The sequence below is a fragment of the Citrus sinensis genome, chromosome 4 (genome assembly GCF_022201045.2).
Source record: "Citrus sinensis cultivar Valencia sweet orange chromosome 4, DVS_A1.0, whole genome shotgun sequence".
Lineage (NCBI taxonomy): Eukaryota > Viridiplantae > Streptophyta > Magnoliopsida > Sapindales > Rutaceae > Citrus > Citrus sinensis.
In genome coordinates, this window is record NC_068559.1 from 28,173,844 (window position 1) to 28,189,343 (window position 15,500).

Consider the following 15,500-nt stretch of genomic DNA (forward strand, 5'->3'; position numbering starts at 1 on the left):
AATGAAATAAACGCAAATTGAGGACTCTAATGAAAATACGGGTGGGTAATAAAACCGGGAAAGGGGAAACCATAAAAGGGCATAATGTTAAAAAGGGTTTCTGTGACCGGTTTCGAAACCTTGGGGGTTTTTTTTTTCCCACTGAGTTTAAGAGGTATCACGTTAAACGACGTCGCTCTTCTCAACAAAAAGAAAAACCTAACAGCCACTTTGTACTTACAGTGCTATCAAAATGGCGTTGAGACTGGCGATGTTAAAGAGTGCCGGTGGTACCGCGGGATGGACGTGGCCGTTCAGGAGGTGGGCCCACGCCACCGCTCTTCCTCTGCCGTTGGATACGGCTATCAGCTCTCAGATTCCACCTCCACCTTTGGTTTTGCCCGAGTTTGATCGAAACGGAGACACAACAAACTACAATAATAACAGTGAATTCGGATTCCCCAGTTACTCGTTTGCTGGGTCCATGGAGCTCATGGCCGTTCCCAAAAAAAAGGTAATTCTTCTTTTTTTTTTAAACTTCTGTAGCCTCCACTTATTATTTTTCATTATTATTATTATTATTGCTGCTCAAAAATTGATTCTTTGTTTGTTGTAATGAGATATTGCTTTTGTAATTAGAGATGCAATTCTTCTGTATGAATGTTATTTGCAATTCCTTCGTGCATAGATTTTTTTTCATGAAGTTTGGGCTAGTAAAATTTCATTTATATATTTTTTTAAAAAGGTATTTTAGAGGCTTTGCTAATCATTCAGGTTTCTCGCCACAAGCGAGGCATAAGAAATGGACCAAAGGCTTTGAAACCTGTTCCAGTCATTGTTCGCTGCAAGTAAGAATATTTCCAGTAATGTTAGCCTGTTATGTTTTGTGCTTGATGTTTTGGATATAAGTTATTTCATTATGGATCTTTTTAAAGATAAGAAATGATTAGGAGAATTATTATGTCCTGGCAGTTTTGTTGGTAAAATAAGGGGGAAAAAAAATGGACTTGTTATTTTATACAAGGAACTGAGGCACTCTGTGGCTTGGTCAAGCCATTGTTAAGTTGGATATTTTAACAATTCCGTAGTGATATGAGACTCAAACTTTGATTTATGGTAATGCAGGAAAATTAATGGTTTTTTCTACCCTAGACTTTAGCATTATTTGTTTGATTGGTTGCAAACATGATAACCTTTTCCCCCGTTTTTTTCAAAGTCTAAACTTGCATTTGTTTTTTGGGGTGGGTGACGGAGCATTGAATTAGTATCAATTTGTGAGCCATATTGTCGTTCATCTTTTTTCTTCTTTTCTCTTTCTGAGATAAAGAGGGGGTCCTTTCCAAAATCGACATCTTAGAATGGTGTGTTAAATGCAATTTCTTGGAGGCTTGAACGAAGATATTGTTTTTCTTCTGTTCATTTTCACCCTTTTTGCTGCATAATGTTATATTACCTCGCCTAAGCCATTGTCTTAATCAAATTCTACTACTTTTCAGCTTAAGGTTTGACACATGCTTCATTTAGTGCCACCTCTGTTAATATTTGAGATCAAGTGCATAAGATATTCATTATGGTCTTTTGTGTAATCAATTTATTGTGTTACAGGAGCTGCGGTCGTGTTAAGCTACCACACTTCTTCTGTTGTAGTGGAGAGAGGAAAAATCACGAGTAAAAATGATTAAGCCCACGGTTGTGTTATAGGGGTCATCTGTTTTTGCCCCTTTATATCATTTAAAGTTTTGCTGAGATAGTTGAATAAGACTCTTTAGTTTTTCTTTGTAGAAATGTTTTGAATAATACGACTTTTTTTTTGGGTGGGTTTTGCGGGGGGGGGGGGGGGGGTGTTTGGACAAAATGGTTATTCCTGTGGAATGATGAGCAGAATGTAGACAAAAAGCAGTACCAAAATCAAGTGAGTTTAGGACCCAAAACTTCACTGATCAGACAAGGCTTTGATGAGTTATTTTACCCGTCATATTCTACTCGCGGTTTCATTGAATCTATTTGGTATCTCAAATTTATGTACGTACTTCAAATTTTCAACCATTATCGTAACCTGATCACTTAAACGCAGGCAGAATCCACAAGTTTACGGAAAGGGTACCGACCTTATACATGATATGGGTATCATGTTTCCAATGCCAATTCATGAACACAAGACAAAATTTGAAAAACCAAAAAAGACTAAAAAATATTTAAGCAAAATTCTATTTCCAATATGAATTCTTGGACACAAACATTTATATTTTGGTCTTTGTTGGGTTTTCAAGTGTTGTTACTAAAATGATGTATCCCACGTACTCATAATTAACGGTTAGCATTACCCAGATGTGAGAGCTGGCACCATGCATGCATCCTAAGAAATGGTGTGCTACAGAGAACTTGGTGTGCAGGGAAAGTTTAACAGTTCATTCAGGACGCGCGTCAAGAATTGGTGGGACATTGTAATTCTCAAATCTCAACCGTAACCAATAAATATGAGAGGAATTATGCTGTCTCATAAGTCCACATAACGTCCTACCCGCATGCCAATCGGATGAAACGTTTCTGTTGCTCAGAGACGACTTCGTCGTTTGATTGGTGCCGGATCATGTTCAAGCTGTGGTCTTGCGAACACACGATTCTTCAGCATTGCTACTTGGAAAGCAGCATGCCGGCGGCAGAGCGGCGGCTCTTCAGGCTCAAAAATACACCTCATTTTTAGTGCTTCAAGAAATATACTATCAAGGCGGTTTCATTCTTGTCACTTTAAAAATCTTCTTCTTTCTCCGTTCGTTTTCTTTGCTGAACAAAAAAACGAAAAATAAGGTACCTTCTTGCGTCTTCTCTTTTCTCATTTTGGTTCTTCTTAATTAGTGGCTGCATGCATGTTACAATCTAAGTTCTTGAATTATTTTGTTAGTGGCGTTTGCAATGGTGTACCATTTGGTTACTTTTCCGTCAACTCTGTCTCTGTCAGTACCTCTTGACTCTGATGCTTGTAGTAATCTATTTTAATATTGGCCCAAAATTGGGTTCCTGGCTGATAATTTTGGTTATTTCGTTTGCATGTAAATCTTGAGATAAAGATTCGTGAGTAGCAACGTACTTGTGTGTCTACAAGATTGTAGAGAGAAACGAAAATGAAGTTTGGGAAAGAGTTCAAGAAACAGAAGGTCCCTGAGTGGATAGATGCGTACATGGACTATAGTGGGCTCAAGCAAATTTTAAGAGAAATTATGCTACATAAGTTGAGTAGGCAACCACCAACACCCTTGAGAGCAATTAAGCAGAAGCTAAAATTGCACCGGACCTTCAGTGGACTACATGCAAAATCCAGAGATTTTGTCAGTCAGGGTGATATTGAAGATCAGGTGATAGATGTTGAGGCGTTGCCGCGAGATGGTTCTGGACATTTTTACAGGACTAATTTCCTGAGGCAATCTGAAGGAGGGGAGATTGAGGAAATGTTCTTTGAGAAGCTGGATCAAGAGCTCAACAAGGTCAATAAATTTTATAAGGATAAGGTGGAGGCAGTAAGGAGTGAAGCAGCTGAGCTTAATAAGCAAATGGATGCCTTGATTGCTTTGCGAATCAAGGTGGATACAAAAAATGCTTCTCCAGATAATGCTACTGCAGTGCCTTTAAGAACCAGTACTAGGACTCTGGGTAAGTGTAATTAAATTACATTTATTTGGCTGTTTTGTGCATAATTTGACTATTATCCATTTCCGTTTTCATTTGCGAAAGTTTTTAGCTTGCTACCATAACATCATAGAAATTAGAAACACAAGTAGCTTAAAGTTTTTTACTTTTTTGAATCTGCTTCTACAGACTCGGTAGTAAAATCTTAGTAGCTTTGTGATTCAAGTAGGACGGTCATCATTTCCTTGTGTATTATTGTCACATGCCCAAGATGCAGGAACAGGACACATAGAGGGACCTGGAGTTGATATTAGCAAAAGAAGTCTGCTAGAAGAATCTCTTGACTCTTCCAGTGGAGATCTTCTTCTGATTTGCAGTTACATCTCTGTTAGAGATTTATTTTACCCTTGAAATTTACAAAACCATACTAAATGTGCAGCAAGTGATTGTACAGATTTGACAATTGGAGTGGATACAAGTAATAATTATCAAGAGGGAGAGCTTACCGGTGGCCCTGAAGTCAGTGAAGTTACTACTGCCAACTGTAGTAGTGATTGCAAAGAAGAGGAGAACAAGTGCGAAGACCATTCTCTAGAAATCCTTGAGCATGTGAAGATTAATAACACACTTGAAACTCCTAGGTCTACCCTAAAAGGAGTTTTCAAGGATTCAAAAGATGATGAGTTGAGATTCAGAAAAGAGGAGTTGAGGAAAGTTGAAGGACAATTGAGAGTAGTGTTTATTGAATTCTATCAGAAGCTACGCCTTCTAAAGAACTACAGGTGATTGACAGAAATAATCTGGAAAAATTCTATTCCATAATTTTTTCTATTTTTACCCTTTAACCCAATTAATCGTTACTTGGTTTTGTGAATGGGAGAAACAGTTTCATGAATCTTGCAGCATTTTCCAAGATCATGAAGAAGTATGATAAGGTTAGAGACCAAATGCTTCTTTATATTATGAGTTTCATGACTACCATACAAATTAATGAACAAAGTACAGTTCGGTAATTTACTCCCTCTGTTGCATTAAGCAGATCACATCAACGAGAGCATCCAGATCATATATGAAAATTGTGGACAACTCTTACCTCGGCAGCTCTGAGGATGTATGTCTTACATATTTTTTTTGAGTCGTAAAATCATGATGTCAGTAATAATATGCATAGGATACTTCATTCTCATACAAAATTATCAAAATGTGACATTGAATATGCCCAGAATTTCGGAAAACCAGGACAACGTTAGAATTCAATATGAGCAGTTAGATCAGTTCATAAATTTTACCATGTTCTCAACTCTAAACATCCTTCATGGTAACGTAGTATATTTACTTTATGCCTCTATAGGTTACCAGTTTGCTGGAAAAAGTGGAGACTACTTTCATCAGCCATTTTTCAAACTCAAATCGCAAAGATGGCATGAAGTCATTGAGGCCAAAAGGAAAAAAAGAAAGACATGGTGTAACATTTTTATCAGGTATATAGTTTATTACTAGTTAAAGCGCATTGTTTTTTGTGGTTCTGAGACATTCTATTGGTTGATTTTATTTCATTGTGTCATCTTCAGGGTTCTTCTCTGGTTGCTCTATTGCTCTACTTATTGCTGTTGTATTAAGAATAGAAGCCAGAGACCTAATGGATAAGAAGGAGGGTGCCTCATACTTGGTTAACATTTTCCCACTTTACAGGCAACCAAAGACTTCCCTGTACAATCTGTTCATTAATTTCAGATTTTACTCATAATAGTTCGATCAATACCTTTCTGCCACCTGTGTTTTCAATGAGCATCATTTTGATTATCCTTGCAGTTTATTTGCATATGCTATCCTACATATGCTCATGTATGCCGCAGACATATACTTCTGGCGGCGTTATCGGGTCAACTATCCATTTATACTTGGTTTCAAGCAGGGAACTGTGTTGAGCTACCGAGAAGTCTTCCTCCTCAGCACAGGTCTTGCAGTACTAGCTCTATCAAGTTTCCTGGCAAATTTGCACTTGGACATGGGGTCAAGAACTGAACATTACCGGAAATTAACTGAGCTGGTTCCTCTGTTCTCAATTACAGTAAGATGAAACAGCTAAACTTTTCTCTCCTAGGTGCTTCTATGCGACAATGAATCATTTATTTATCTTTTTGACTACATTATTATATAGGAAAATTCAGTAAACTTGGCCGGTTTGGATAACTGGATTTCCTTGTCTTTTCTCACCATTTTGCAGATTGTAATTGTCATAATCTTCTGTCCCTTCGACATCATATACCGTTCAAGTCGCCTCTTCTTTATTAAATCTGCAACTCACTGTTTTTTTGCCCCTCTCTACAAAGTGAGCAATTTTAACAATGAATTTTATAGCTGATGAAGTTAAGATGAGCTATATGGCATATTTAATTCTCTCTCTCTTTTAGGTTACACTTCCAGACTTTTTATTGGCAGACAATATTACCAGTCAGGTTTTACTATATACCCACACGCTTGATTGGGAGCAACTAGTAAAGATGCCTAACTTCAGTTATGTTATGTTGCTGCCTCTTGTTTTATACCAGGTCCAGGCCATAAGGAGTATTGAGTTGTACATATGCTACTATGGCTTGGGAGAGTCTTCACAGAGGCAAAGCAAGTGCCACACTCATGGAATTTATAATGCTTTCTATTTCATTGTGGCCATTGTACCATTCTGGCTCCGTTTCTTACAGGTTTAGTTTCAGTCTTTTCTCTTCTTGTTTTGCATATCTGCAAGTTTTGATGCTGGAGAGCATTGTCCATGGATGACGGCAGTGTCATGGTGGTCGTTCAGGTTTCTAAGAAACTATATGATGTTGCATTTGTTTGAATTTTCTGTTCCAGCCTATATGTACTCTGTCTTACTTTAGCTGTATCCATGTCCACAACCAGAACAAAACAACCCTTTCAAGGAATCCCATTTAAGAAAGCTTATTGCCTTTGAATTATGTACTTAGAGCAATGGTTTATATAAATTTGTAGTGCCTCCGTCGGTTGTGTGAGGAGAAGGATGCTGTACATGGATGGAATGGCTTGAAGTACTTATTGATAATCATTGCAGTTCTTATTAGAACAGCTTTTGAACTGAAGAAGGGAACCACCTGGTTTGTGTTGGCTTTAGCCAGCTCAGCTGTTGCAGTAGCAATGAGCACATATTGGGATATTGTCATGGATTGGGGGCTTCTACAAAGGAAATCCAAGAACACTTATTTGAGAGATAATCTTGTTATTTCCAACAAGAGTGTCTATTTTGCAGCAATGGTAATGTTTAGATGACTAGTCACTGAGGTATTCTTTTATTGTATTGCATCTTATGCTATTGAATAAGCCTTTGATGGGATTCATTACAGGTCCTGAATATAGTACTGAGAGTTGCTTGGATGCAGTTAGTTATTGAATTCAATTTGCATTCTCTTCAGAAAATGGCAATAACAACCATAATTTCCTGCCTAGAAGTTTTTCGTCGTGGCATTTGGAACTTCTTCAGGTATATCTCCTCTTTGGCAATGAGGAAAGTCATGCCAAGTATTAACGATTTAATTATCTAATTGGTGCTTACACTCTAATACAAGGATCATGTTCAATCAGGTTGGAGAATGAGCACTTGAACAATGTTGGCAAGTACCGAGCATTCAAGTCAGTTCCGCTACCTTTCAGTTACAATGATGAAGAAACCGAGAAAGATGATTAGCATCACCAAAATATCCATCAAAATTTTGTTGAATTCAACAGGAAAGTTCCATTGCTTGGAGGACCATTATGATGTTTCCAGAAAGGTTCGCGTATAGGATGACTTTCTTCTTTAGACAACTCTGAGTCTCTGACCTGAAATTATTATTATAAAACAGCCTTGCATCAATTTTGTTTTAAATGTGCTGGATCTCTAACAACTGTAAGGAATGCTTCAACTGGAATGCTTCAAATTTATAGCACTATGATGAATCTCCATCAGTTGCCTATAATCATCAACAATGCTTAATTTCAAATTTCGAGTTTCAAGCCAAGTGTAATTTAGCTTATTCAAATTATTTGTTGGTTTAATGAAAGATACCGTCATGGTCATGGAAAGTACAATAATTATTTTTTTTAATGTTATTCGCAAACTAAAATAAAATAGAGTACTGAGCAATTGAAGCTACTTTGATATAGTCTTTTAAATACAACTTATTTAAGTAGAGTTTTATCAGTAGAGTTTTTACTTTAAACTAGAGTTTTTACTAAAAGAAATTAATTGTTTGGTTGTCAAATTTAAGTTTTTATTAAAAATTATAAAATAATTTTTATAGGTAATTTTTTTAAAATTATATTATGAAAGAAATGAAATAAGACTGTTAAATAAATATAAAATATTTTAGATATTTAAAAAAAATTTAGTCTTCTATTTATTATAAAATTTAAGTTTTTACTAAAAAAAATAAAATAACTTATTTATGTTTAAAAATTCTACTTAAAAGATAATTAAATAATAATAAAAATTTTACAAATAATTTATGCGATTAAATAAATAGAAATGTGAATATGGGATATGAAGATGCAACCTATATTTCTCAATTATTAATTATTAATTATTAATTAATGGACAAGTAAAAGGATCAATACTGTTGAGAGAAGCAGGGGCCTTGATTTGGTTCATCACAAACAGCTGAACAAGTCAGCGGGATCGACACTTTCTTCTTTTTCTTTTCTAACAAGAAAACAACACATTCAATTGTGTAATTAAAGAAAAACAATGAAAAACATTTTATTATTATTTTTTTTTGGGGAAGAAAAAAAAAGGGGAAACTCTCTCAACCAGCAAGGGTTTAAAAGAGGTTTTAACCAGACATGGGAGGCGGCTTCTCTTCAACAACAACCGATTCTTACAACCCTAACTCGTATTCTGACTCACCGATTCATACAGATTCTCAAAATTCAAACTTTTCTCCTAACTCAGTAAACCCTAATATGTCCTCTTCAGATAACAGGAACCAACCACAAGCCCCACAGAGCTCAATCACTGACACCCAAAAAACCCTAGAACCAAAACCCCAATCTTCAGATTCATCAACTGACACCAAATTAGAAAAATCCCAAGAAGGGAAAGAGACAGTGAGTGATAATGGAGAGGAAATTGAAGGTGAAGAAGAGGAAGAAGAGGGAGAGTGCGGATTTTGCCTGTTTATGAAGGGCGGTGGATGCAAAGATAGCTTTGTAAACTGGGAGAAATGTGTGGAAGAAGCTGAGCAGAACAAGGAAGATGTTGTTGAGAAATGCTTTGAAGTGACCAGTACTTTGAGAAAGTGTATGGAGGCTCATGCTGATTACTATGAGCCTATTTTACGCGCTGAGAAGGCCGCTCAGGAAGAGGCCAATAAGGAGTTGGAGAAAGAGAAGGCCGCTGAGGAATTGCAGAAGCAGAAGGATTCTTTAGGAGAGGGAAATGTAGGTGCAAATTGAGATGGTGTGATGGTCAAAAAACCTTTTTTTTTTTAATGGAAAATTTTGTGCACGATTTTAGTACTTATTTTTCAAGAATAGGTTAACATTTGGGGATAATAAGGATTCTTCATTTTGTTTTATTCACAGATATAAGATTACGAGAAACGAAAGTTATCGTCACTTTAGTAAGTGGACGATGATTTATGACTTGAAAATCATTTATTATTTGGTCATACAATAACTGAGTATGGCTTTTGGATTGTGTTACTATGATAAATGCTTAAGCTGTTTACCACTGCTTTACCTGCCTTTGACTTCCCCTTATAATTATATGGTTTAATCCTTTTGGTTATTGCTATAAGGTGCTTCTGTTATACTTTGTGGTGGTGAACTAGTGATGTTCTTATGCTAGGATAATTGTGGTTTGTGTTTTTTATAGGATTCATTTAGCATTATACTTTTCTTTAATGGTTTCGCTAGTCTGGAATGTCATCTCAGATTGCTCTGTTCTTGTGTCCTCTCCTATAATTAACCAGCATTCCTGCCATTTTCTAATCTGTTGAGGACCCATTTCTATTGATAAGAAATTTTAGGTGGGAACCTCTATTGGAAATGAGTGTACCTGCCTGATGGTGTTTAAGGCATCTTAGTGATTGATCATTGCGGGAATATATGTTTGCTTTCCTCTATTACAAGACCTAGAATGAGTGGGAGTTAAGAGATTTGGCCCTGGGATGGAAATTCAAGGGGATTGTAGTGATGAGCAGGAAACAAGGTTAAGATCGTTGAAGCTATATATTGTCTTTCCTTTATTCTCCTTATGAATCTAGAATTGTAAAGGACCTTTTGTATCTGGTGTATTGGTGTATGTACTACAAATGGCTATTCGTATGTTGGTGAGTACATTCTAGATAATATTGGATGAAGGAGCAATTGATGAACGAGTACATTGTAGAAAATATTCTTGTGATGTATTGTGGTGATGATAATGATTTAAAACTAGGAATTGTCTTTAATGCCAACGAAAGGAAACATTCGCTAATTGTATCAAAAACTTGGTAAATTTTTTCATCAGTTTGGCATCAGAAGAAAACAAGCGGTGCACAGGTTTTGTTCTGCAGGGAGAAACTAGGCTGATACAAATTCAGGTCAAGTAGCAGACTTTCTTTTTGCTTTTCTTGTTTTCAAAACTGCTATCTTTCTGCCATTTTTATCTGTTTCAACAAGTCTATGCCCAATGTTTTGATACTTTTCTACTTTGCTTAAAATCCCAGGAAGCAAAAATTAATTTGAGTTCACCAAATTTCCATGCATGGTCATGTTTTTGACATGTTATACTCTGCTTTCGAACCACGAAAGCAAAAAGATATTTGAATTAATCAAATCTTACTACATGAATGGACCCCATGTACACGTTGATGACCTGAAAAATTGACGATGTCATCTTACATTTTCAAATGTAAAACAAAAATGATGCTAAAGAACAAACAGATTCTTTTTCCAAACACTTTCGTTTTCTTCTTCCAGTTAATCTGAAATTTGATTTGTATTTCCTTCACCGTCAAAAACATCGGCTGAATCTTCATTCGTAATTACTTTTCTTATTCATCTTTCCTCTTCATCTTCATCATCGTTGAATGGTAGTGGTACTGACTTGAATGCACGGTACTTGCCCACGTTGCTCAAATGCTCATTTTCCAACCTTAAAAAACAATAATAATTTTTTTAAAAAACAGTTAACTCTTTTTGACAGGTAGGTGAAAGAGATCTTGTTAACCTGAAAAAATTCCATATGCTACGACGGATGATTTCAAGGCTGGCAACAATTGTGATCATTGTGTTCCTATGTAAAAAAGTAAAATTGAAATTTAACACATTCTGCAGCCATGCAAATCTCAGAAGAGCGTTCAAGTCCTGCAGTTTGACGATCAATGAATTGTCAGAGATTACTACAACTGCTTTAGAAACTCTCAGTCTTGATGGAGACTTCATATATGTTTTATTGTTGCTTACCATGCCTATAAAATATACACTCTTATGAGGGACAAGGAGTTTGTCTCTCAACCAACAGTTCTTAGAATGCCAGTTTAGAAGACCCCAGTCGAAAACAATGTCCTAATATGTACCAAACATTGCTGCACTTACTGAGAAAATCCAGGCTATTATTTTCCAGCCAAGTCCCCCGACCCCGTTAAGACTCAGAGCTGTTCTCATGCAAACAGCAACAATTGTGAGAAAGTATTTTAGCCCATTGTATCCTTGCATCGGATATTTTTCCTCAAACAGGAGTCGTAGGCACTGGATTTAAAGAAATTTAACTACTTTAGTTGACACAACCCACAAGTTTGAAGAGAAAGCAGTCGAATAAACAAAGTTTAAACCCTCTTAGTGCAAAATTTTAATCCCTTTTTTGGCCATTTGCAATTATATACCTGAAGGAGGCGCGACTTGTGTGGAATCACAGCAACGATGAAGTTGAAAGTTTGGTATACACTGCTAGTCTGTGTTTAAAATAAAATCTCCCCAACCATAATAACAAATGTAGAACTCCAACTTCTAAGAATTTTATAGGACATAAACTGACTAATCGTGCATGTGAAATGAAGGCATTTTGTTAATTGACGTTGCTAATATATAATCCAATTCACGAACCTGGCTGGTAAATTGGTCCGCCAAGAAAAAATCAGGGATTGTGACCTGCAGTGGATGGAATCAAATAATAACTTTTTGGTTTCATGCCCCCCCCCCCCCCCCGCCCCCCCTCCATTATTTCTTTCGTTACACAAGTGTTTCTCAATTTGTTTACCTTGTATAGAGGAACAGCAATGCAGTGAAACAGACATGTTAAGAAGAAGAAGCGACTTGAGCGATATAAGATGTTGAATGGCAAGAACAACATGGCAAATAGAAGCTGCAAAATGAGGAAATAATTAGTTGTGTACGATTTTCGGAAGCTGAATAGGGAAGGATATATAGTTATAGTAATTGAGTTCGATGATCTTTACCACAAGCAAGATCAGAGGAAGAGCTTCTGTGAGTTCATTGTAATCCTTCGTCTTGGGGTCTATTTCCATGACGAGGTTGCCAAGGACAGTCAGTAAGGCTAGTACCGAAATGCCAAAACTGACGAGTAAAACCTGTCGATACCCCAGCTCAGTTCCCATCTTGAATCCTAATATGAAGGGATAATTCACTCTATATCGCTTCCAGAAGTATCTATTGCTAGCATACACGAGCATGTGTAGGACAATGAACGCAAACAAGCTGCAAGAAATTAAAACCCCTCATTACTTGTCAAACATACGCAGTAAATAAATTCTTTAAGGCCAATCTTGGTTACCTGTAAACGGGGAACATGTTGTCCATGTATTGCTTCTGCGCTACTTTATTCAATATATCATGGGCGCGTATGATCAAGATGAGGGCTGTTACCGGAGCAGCTGTGCGGCCAGACAAGAAACCTGAAAATTTTAACAGGAATTTGTTGAAGGAAAAGAAATCAACTCCATAGAAATGCAAATCTGTATGCAGTTCCAATTAATTAATCAAATAAGAATCTAATAGTAACCTGTAGGAAATGTTATTCTGGTCTTTCTCTCTTAGCTTTTGGTCTTAAAACGTTCATGCCTTTACTGCGGTTTGAATTTGAGAAATGCTTGATGAATGTAGTTTCAACCCTTTCCATAAGCTTGGAAACCTAACGTGACATTTCGGGTGAGTGGCTTCATAAAATCGAATTATACTTCGTCACATCGACATATGAGATAAAATATGCACAAATTGTCCTTCTTTTGTTCTTAAAAATAATTAATTGCTATTTTAATCATATCATTCTTTTAGACATCTCACCTCATAAAGCTGCCAAGATAAGAATTGTCTACCATTTTCATGTAAGATTTTCCTGCATTTCTTGAAGTGATCTGCGAGAATGATGTTAACCAAAGTGAGCTGGGACAAATATCTTATATCAGACACCATTTTGAATTAATCCACCAGTAAGGGCTCATACCTCGTCATATTTCTTCATAATTTTTGAAAATGCCAACATATTTCGGAAGCTGTTTCATGCATATATTAAAATCATCACATTCACATACCATTTAAAATGCATCAGCAGCAATTGACTAATTACCTGTAACTCTTAAGAAGGCGAAGCTTTTAGTAAAATTCAACAAAAGCTCGCTTAAGTTGATCTTCAACTTTCCTTAAAATTTCCCTACTGAATTTCAACTCTCTATGCTGAGGAACTTTGAGCGCACCCTTGATAGTGGAACGAGGGGTTTCCAATGTGTTAGTAATTTTCACACGGTCAAGTACTTCCAATGGATCTGGTCTATTATTTGTCTTAATGCTAACTGGTGGTATCTTTGCTTGTACAACATTTTGTAATTTGATCATCGTATGATTGCACTCTTTGTTAATATCATTGCTATCATCACTTGTCTCATCTGACAGCCCATGGATGCTCTCTTCAATCACATCCATGTGTTGATCTCTTCCTGCATGCATAAGTATGCATATGTACACAATAGAACGCCAGGTTAATTTCTTAATGTAAAATTTGGGACATATATACACTTACTGCTTGTTCTAGCTCGAGCTGGAGTAGAAATGGACAATTCAGCAGTGGAAGCTGCAACATCAGAAGCAAGACGAGTCATCTCCAGCTCCACCGATTTATCAACCCAAATTCCTTGTGGATTCTCTACTTTAATACTGAAAGCAATGAAAGCATCCATTTGCTTATTCAAAATGGCAGCATCTTTCTCCACCTCTTGCACTTTAGCTCTACAGAACTTGTCAACCTTATTGAACTCGTCATCAAGCCTTCTAAAATACACTAACTCGTACTCTCCCCCTTCGTCTGAGGACATAAGGAAGGTTGTTTCGTATCTATGATTGCCATCCCGGCTCACAGAATTGACCAAAATGGCTGATTGGCTTTCAATATCTGAAGAAGAAGCAGAGGACGGGCTCATGGGATCGTTGTGCTTTTGTGTTAGGCCACTGAAAGCTTTGTATAGTGTCATCTTTCGCTTTAGCCTACCTGCACCTGCACCTACACCTCCAGGGGCTGCTGCTGCCCTGTTTCTTCTCTTGAAACGTTGGATTTCTTTCAAAAGGGCTTTCAGATATTCATAATCCATGTATGCTTCTTGCCATTCTGGCACCATTTGTGCTGCAAATTCTTTTCCAAACTTCATTTTGATTTGCAAATGAATATGATAATTTTGGCTGCTTGATTGTGATAGCTGCTAGCTTTAGTGAACTTGATAACTGAAAAATCGATGCAGCTACCAATGCATGAACAATATTGTTTGAGTCTATGTATACACATCACATACCTCGTTGTCACAGAGATCATTCAGAGTAAGGAAAGAGACTCTTTCACAATCTGGTTAAATTAATTAATAATTACAATAATAACTCATAAAGGAGTGTTCATATTGATTGAAAATTTACGTCAAAATTTTAAAAAAGAGGCCGCAAGCAGACACTCCCACCACCGCGGGCCACATTCATTTTAAATGAGAACAATATATTTTTCTTTCTTTCTTTTTTTGGGGTATTTCATCTTTTAACAACTGTCCAGTCCTCGAGAGTTACTGATTCCAAGTTTAAAAAAACACGAACATATGTAATATCTATAAAGTAAGATATTATGCAGTAAATAAAAAAGAAATATTCATTTTTTTTTTTCCATAGAAAGTAACTAGGAAAAATAATAATAATAACAATGAAGGTTGAGTTTGGCAGAAGTGCTTATTTTATTACCACGTGAATTGACAAGAAACAGCACTTGGACCTTTTCGCTTTTGGTACGCCTGCGCAGCAAGTGCTTCAAAAATCTTAACCGCCGAACCGCCGGCTAATGCATCTCGTGCTAATAAAAATACATTGTTATGAGGTATGTTAAAATTCGATCTCTGGTTCATGTTTCGTCTACCAAGCTTGCTCTAATAGCCCGAGAAAAATTAAATACATACATCAAAATAGGAAAGCTTCTTTATTCCATAACAGCAAAAGCACTTATTCACTCTCTCATCAGAAATTTCAATCTTTTCGAAGCACTTCCTGTGTGTGTTAGTAGTGGGGCAGTTGATTCGTGTCTTTGTTTTGACTGTTCATATATGTATATTGAGAGCCGTATATATATTATTTGAAAAAGAAATAGATGTTAGCGTCTGATTAATTCAACAATTTACAAAATAAATTCAGCAATCCAAATTCAGTGCTTGGAAATAGGGCATGACTTTGGAGAAAAAAAAAATAATTGTTCTTCTGCAAGACAAAACACATGCTGCTCACCGAATGCACGCAGCACAAGGAATCTATTATTATTATTATTATTATTATGTATTCGGCTCAAACTATGCTAGTTTTACTTTTTGGCCATTTGAATCTTTGATTATTATTATCAAACGAACGTAAGTGTTCATCAAAACTTTTCATGCATGCATGCAGTCCGA

The 15,500-nt window shown here is 36.5% G+C and overlaps 4 protein-coding genes across 17 annotated transcripts; 3 read left to right on the forward strand and 1 right to left on the reverse strand.

Moving 5' to 3' along the window:
* The first annotated feature begins 110 nt into the window (after nucleotides 1-110).
* On the forward strand, nucleotides 111-1,980 carry LOC102630866 (uncharacterized). The gene is made up of 3 exons (XM_006483053.4): nucleotides 111-493; nucleotides 754-827; nucleotides 1,585-1,980. The coding sequence occupies exons 1-3, from the start codon at nucleotides 233-235 to the stop codon at nucleotides 1,649-1,651; spliced, it is 402 nt and encodes a 133-aa protein (XP_006483116.1). The 5' UTR covers nucleotides 111-232; the 3' UTR covers nucleotides 1,652-1,980.
* A 450-nt stretch (nucleotides 1,981-2,430) lies between these two features.
* Nucleotides 2,431-7,750, forward strand: LOC102630562 (phosphate transporter PHO1 homolog 10). Of its 14 annotated transcripts, none has more exons than XM_052440203.1 (16): nucleotides 2,448-2,787; nucleotides 2,882-2,933; nucleotides 3,048-3,627; nucleotides 3,875-3,979; nucleotides 4,058-4,385; nucleotides 4,490-4,538; nucleotides 4,643-4,714; nucleotides 4,955-5,084; nucleotides 5,175-5,313; nucleotides 5,416-5,674; nucleotides 5,831-5,935; nucleotides 6,018-6,062; nucleotides 6,156-6,305; nucleotides 6,595-6,873; nucleotides 6,963-7,099; nucleotides 7,201-7,750. In XM_052440203.1, the coding sequence occupies exons 3-16, from the start codon at nucleotides 3,102-3,104 to the stop codon at nucleotides 7,301-7,303; spliced, it is 2,427 nt and encodes an 808-aa protein (XP_052296163.1). In that variant the 5' UTR covers nucleotides 2,448-2,787; nucleotides 2,882-2,933; nucleotides 3,048-3,101; the 3' UTR covers nucleotides 7,304-7,750. The 14 variants fall into 14 exon arrangements, with proteins under 14 accessions (XP_052296166.1, XP_052296161.1, XP_052296154.1 ...); XM_052440205.1 differs by having other exon boundaries at nucleotides 2,453-2,787; nucleotides 5,175-5,295; XM_052440201.1 differs by having other exon boundaries at nucleotides 2,433-2,787; nucleotides 6,018-6,305; nucleotides 7,032-7,099.
* Nucleotides 7,751-8,223: 473 nt separating this feature from the next.
* LOC102630260 (hypothetical protein) lies at nucleotides 8,224-9,335 on the forward strand. Its single transcript, XM_006483051.4, has one exon. It carries the CDS (start codon nucleotides 8,437-8,439, stop codon nucleotides 9,046-9,048), a length of 612 nt encoding a protein of 203 aa, XP_006483114.1. The 5' UTR covers nucleotides 8,224-8,436; the 3' UTR covers nucleotides 9,049-9,335.
* Nucleotides 9,336-9,911: 576 nt separating this feature from the next.
* LOC102615431 (phosphate transporter PHO1 homolog 3) lies at nucleotides 9,912-14,234 on the reverse strand. The gene is given in 15 exon segments (XM_025101656.2): nucleotides 9,912-10,732; nucleotides 10,808-10,944; nucleotides 11,044-11,328; nucleotides 11,463-11,532; nucleotides 11,534-11,577; nucleotides 11,659-11,727; nucleotides 11,837-11,941; nucleotides 12,036-12,294; nucleotides 12,371-12,491; nucleotides 12,599-12,619; nucleotides 12,622-12,727; nucleotides 12,873-12,950; nucleotides 13,040-13,088; nucleotides 13,163-13,529; nucleotides 13,607-14,234. Coding segments are annotated over 15 exon segments (2,436 nt in total). The 3' UTR covers nucleotides 9,912-10,635.
* Between the last annotated feature and the right edge of the window lie 1,266 nt (nucleotides 14,235-15,500).

What these genes read in the sequence shown, in the direction of transcription:
- LOC102630866 (XM_006483053.4), top strand. Translation starts at nt 233, where the DNA reads ATGGCGTTGAGACTGGCGATGTTAAAGAGTGCCGGTGGTACCGCGGGA. An exon ending in TGGCCGTTCCCAAAAAAAAG is followed by an intron (nt 494 to 753) that starts GTAATTCTTCTT and finishes CTAATCATTCAG; the next exon opens with GTTTCTCGCCACAAGCGAGG. An exon ending in CCAGTCATTGTTCGCTGCAA is followed by an intron (nt 828 to 1,584) that starts GTAAGAATATTT and finishes ATTGTGTTACAG; the next exon opens with GAGCTGCGGTCGTGTTAAGC.
- LOC102630562 (XM_052440194.1), top strand. Translation starts at nt 3,102, where the DNA reads ATGAAGTTTGGGAAAGAGTTCAAGAAACAGAAGGTCCCTGAGTGGATA. An exon ending in ACCTCGGCAGCTCTGAGGAT is followed by an intron (nt 4,715 to 4,954) that starts GTATGTCTTACA and finishes ATGCCTCTATAG; the next exon opens with GTTACCAGTTTGCTGGAAAA. An exon ending in TCTGGCTCCGTTTCTTACAG is followed by an intron (nt 6,306 to 6,594) that starts GTTTAGTTTCAG and finishes ATAAATTTGTAG; the next exon opens with TGCCTCCGTCGGTTGTGTGA.
- LOC102630260 (XM_006483051.4), top strand. Translation starts at nt 8,437, where the DNA reads ATGGGAGGCGGCTTCTCTTCAACAACAACCGATTCTTACAACCCTAAC.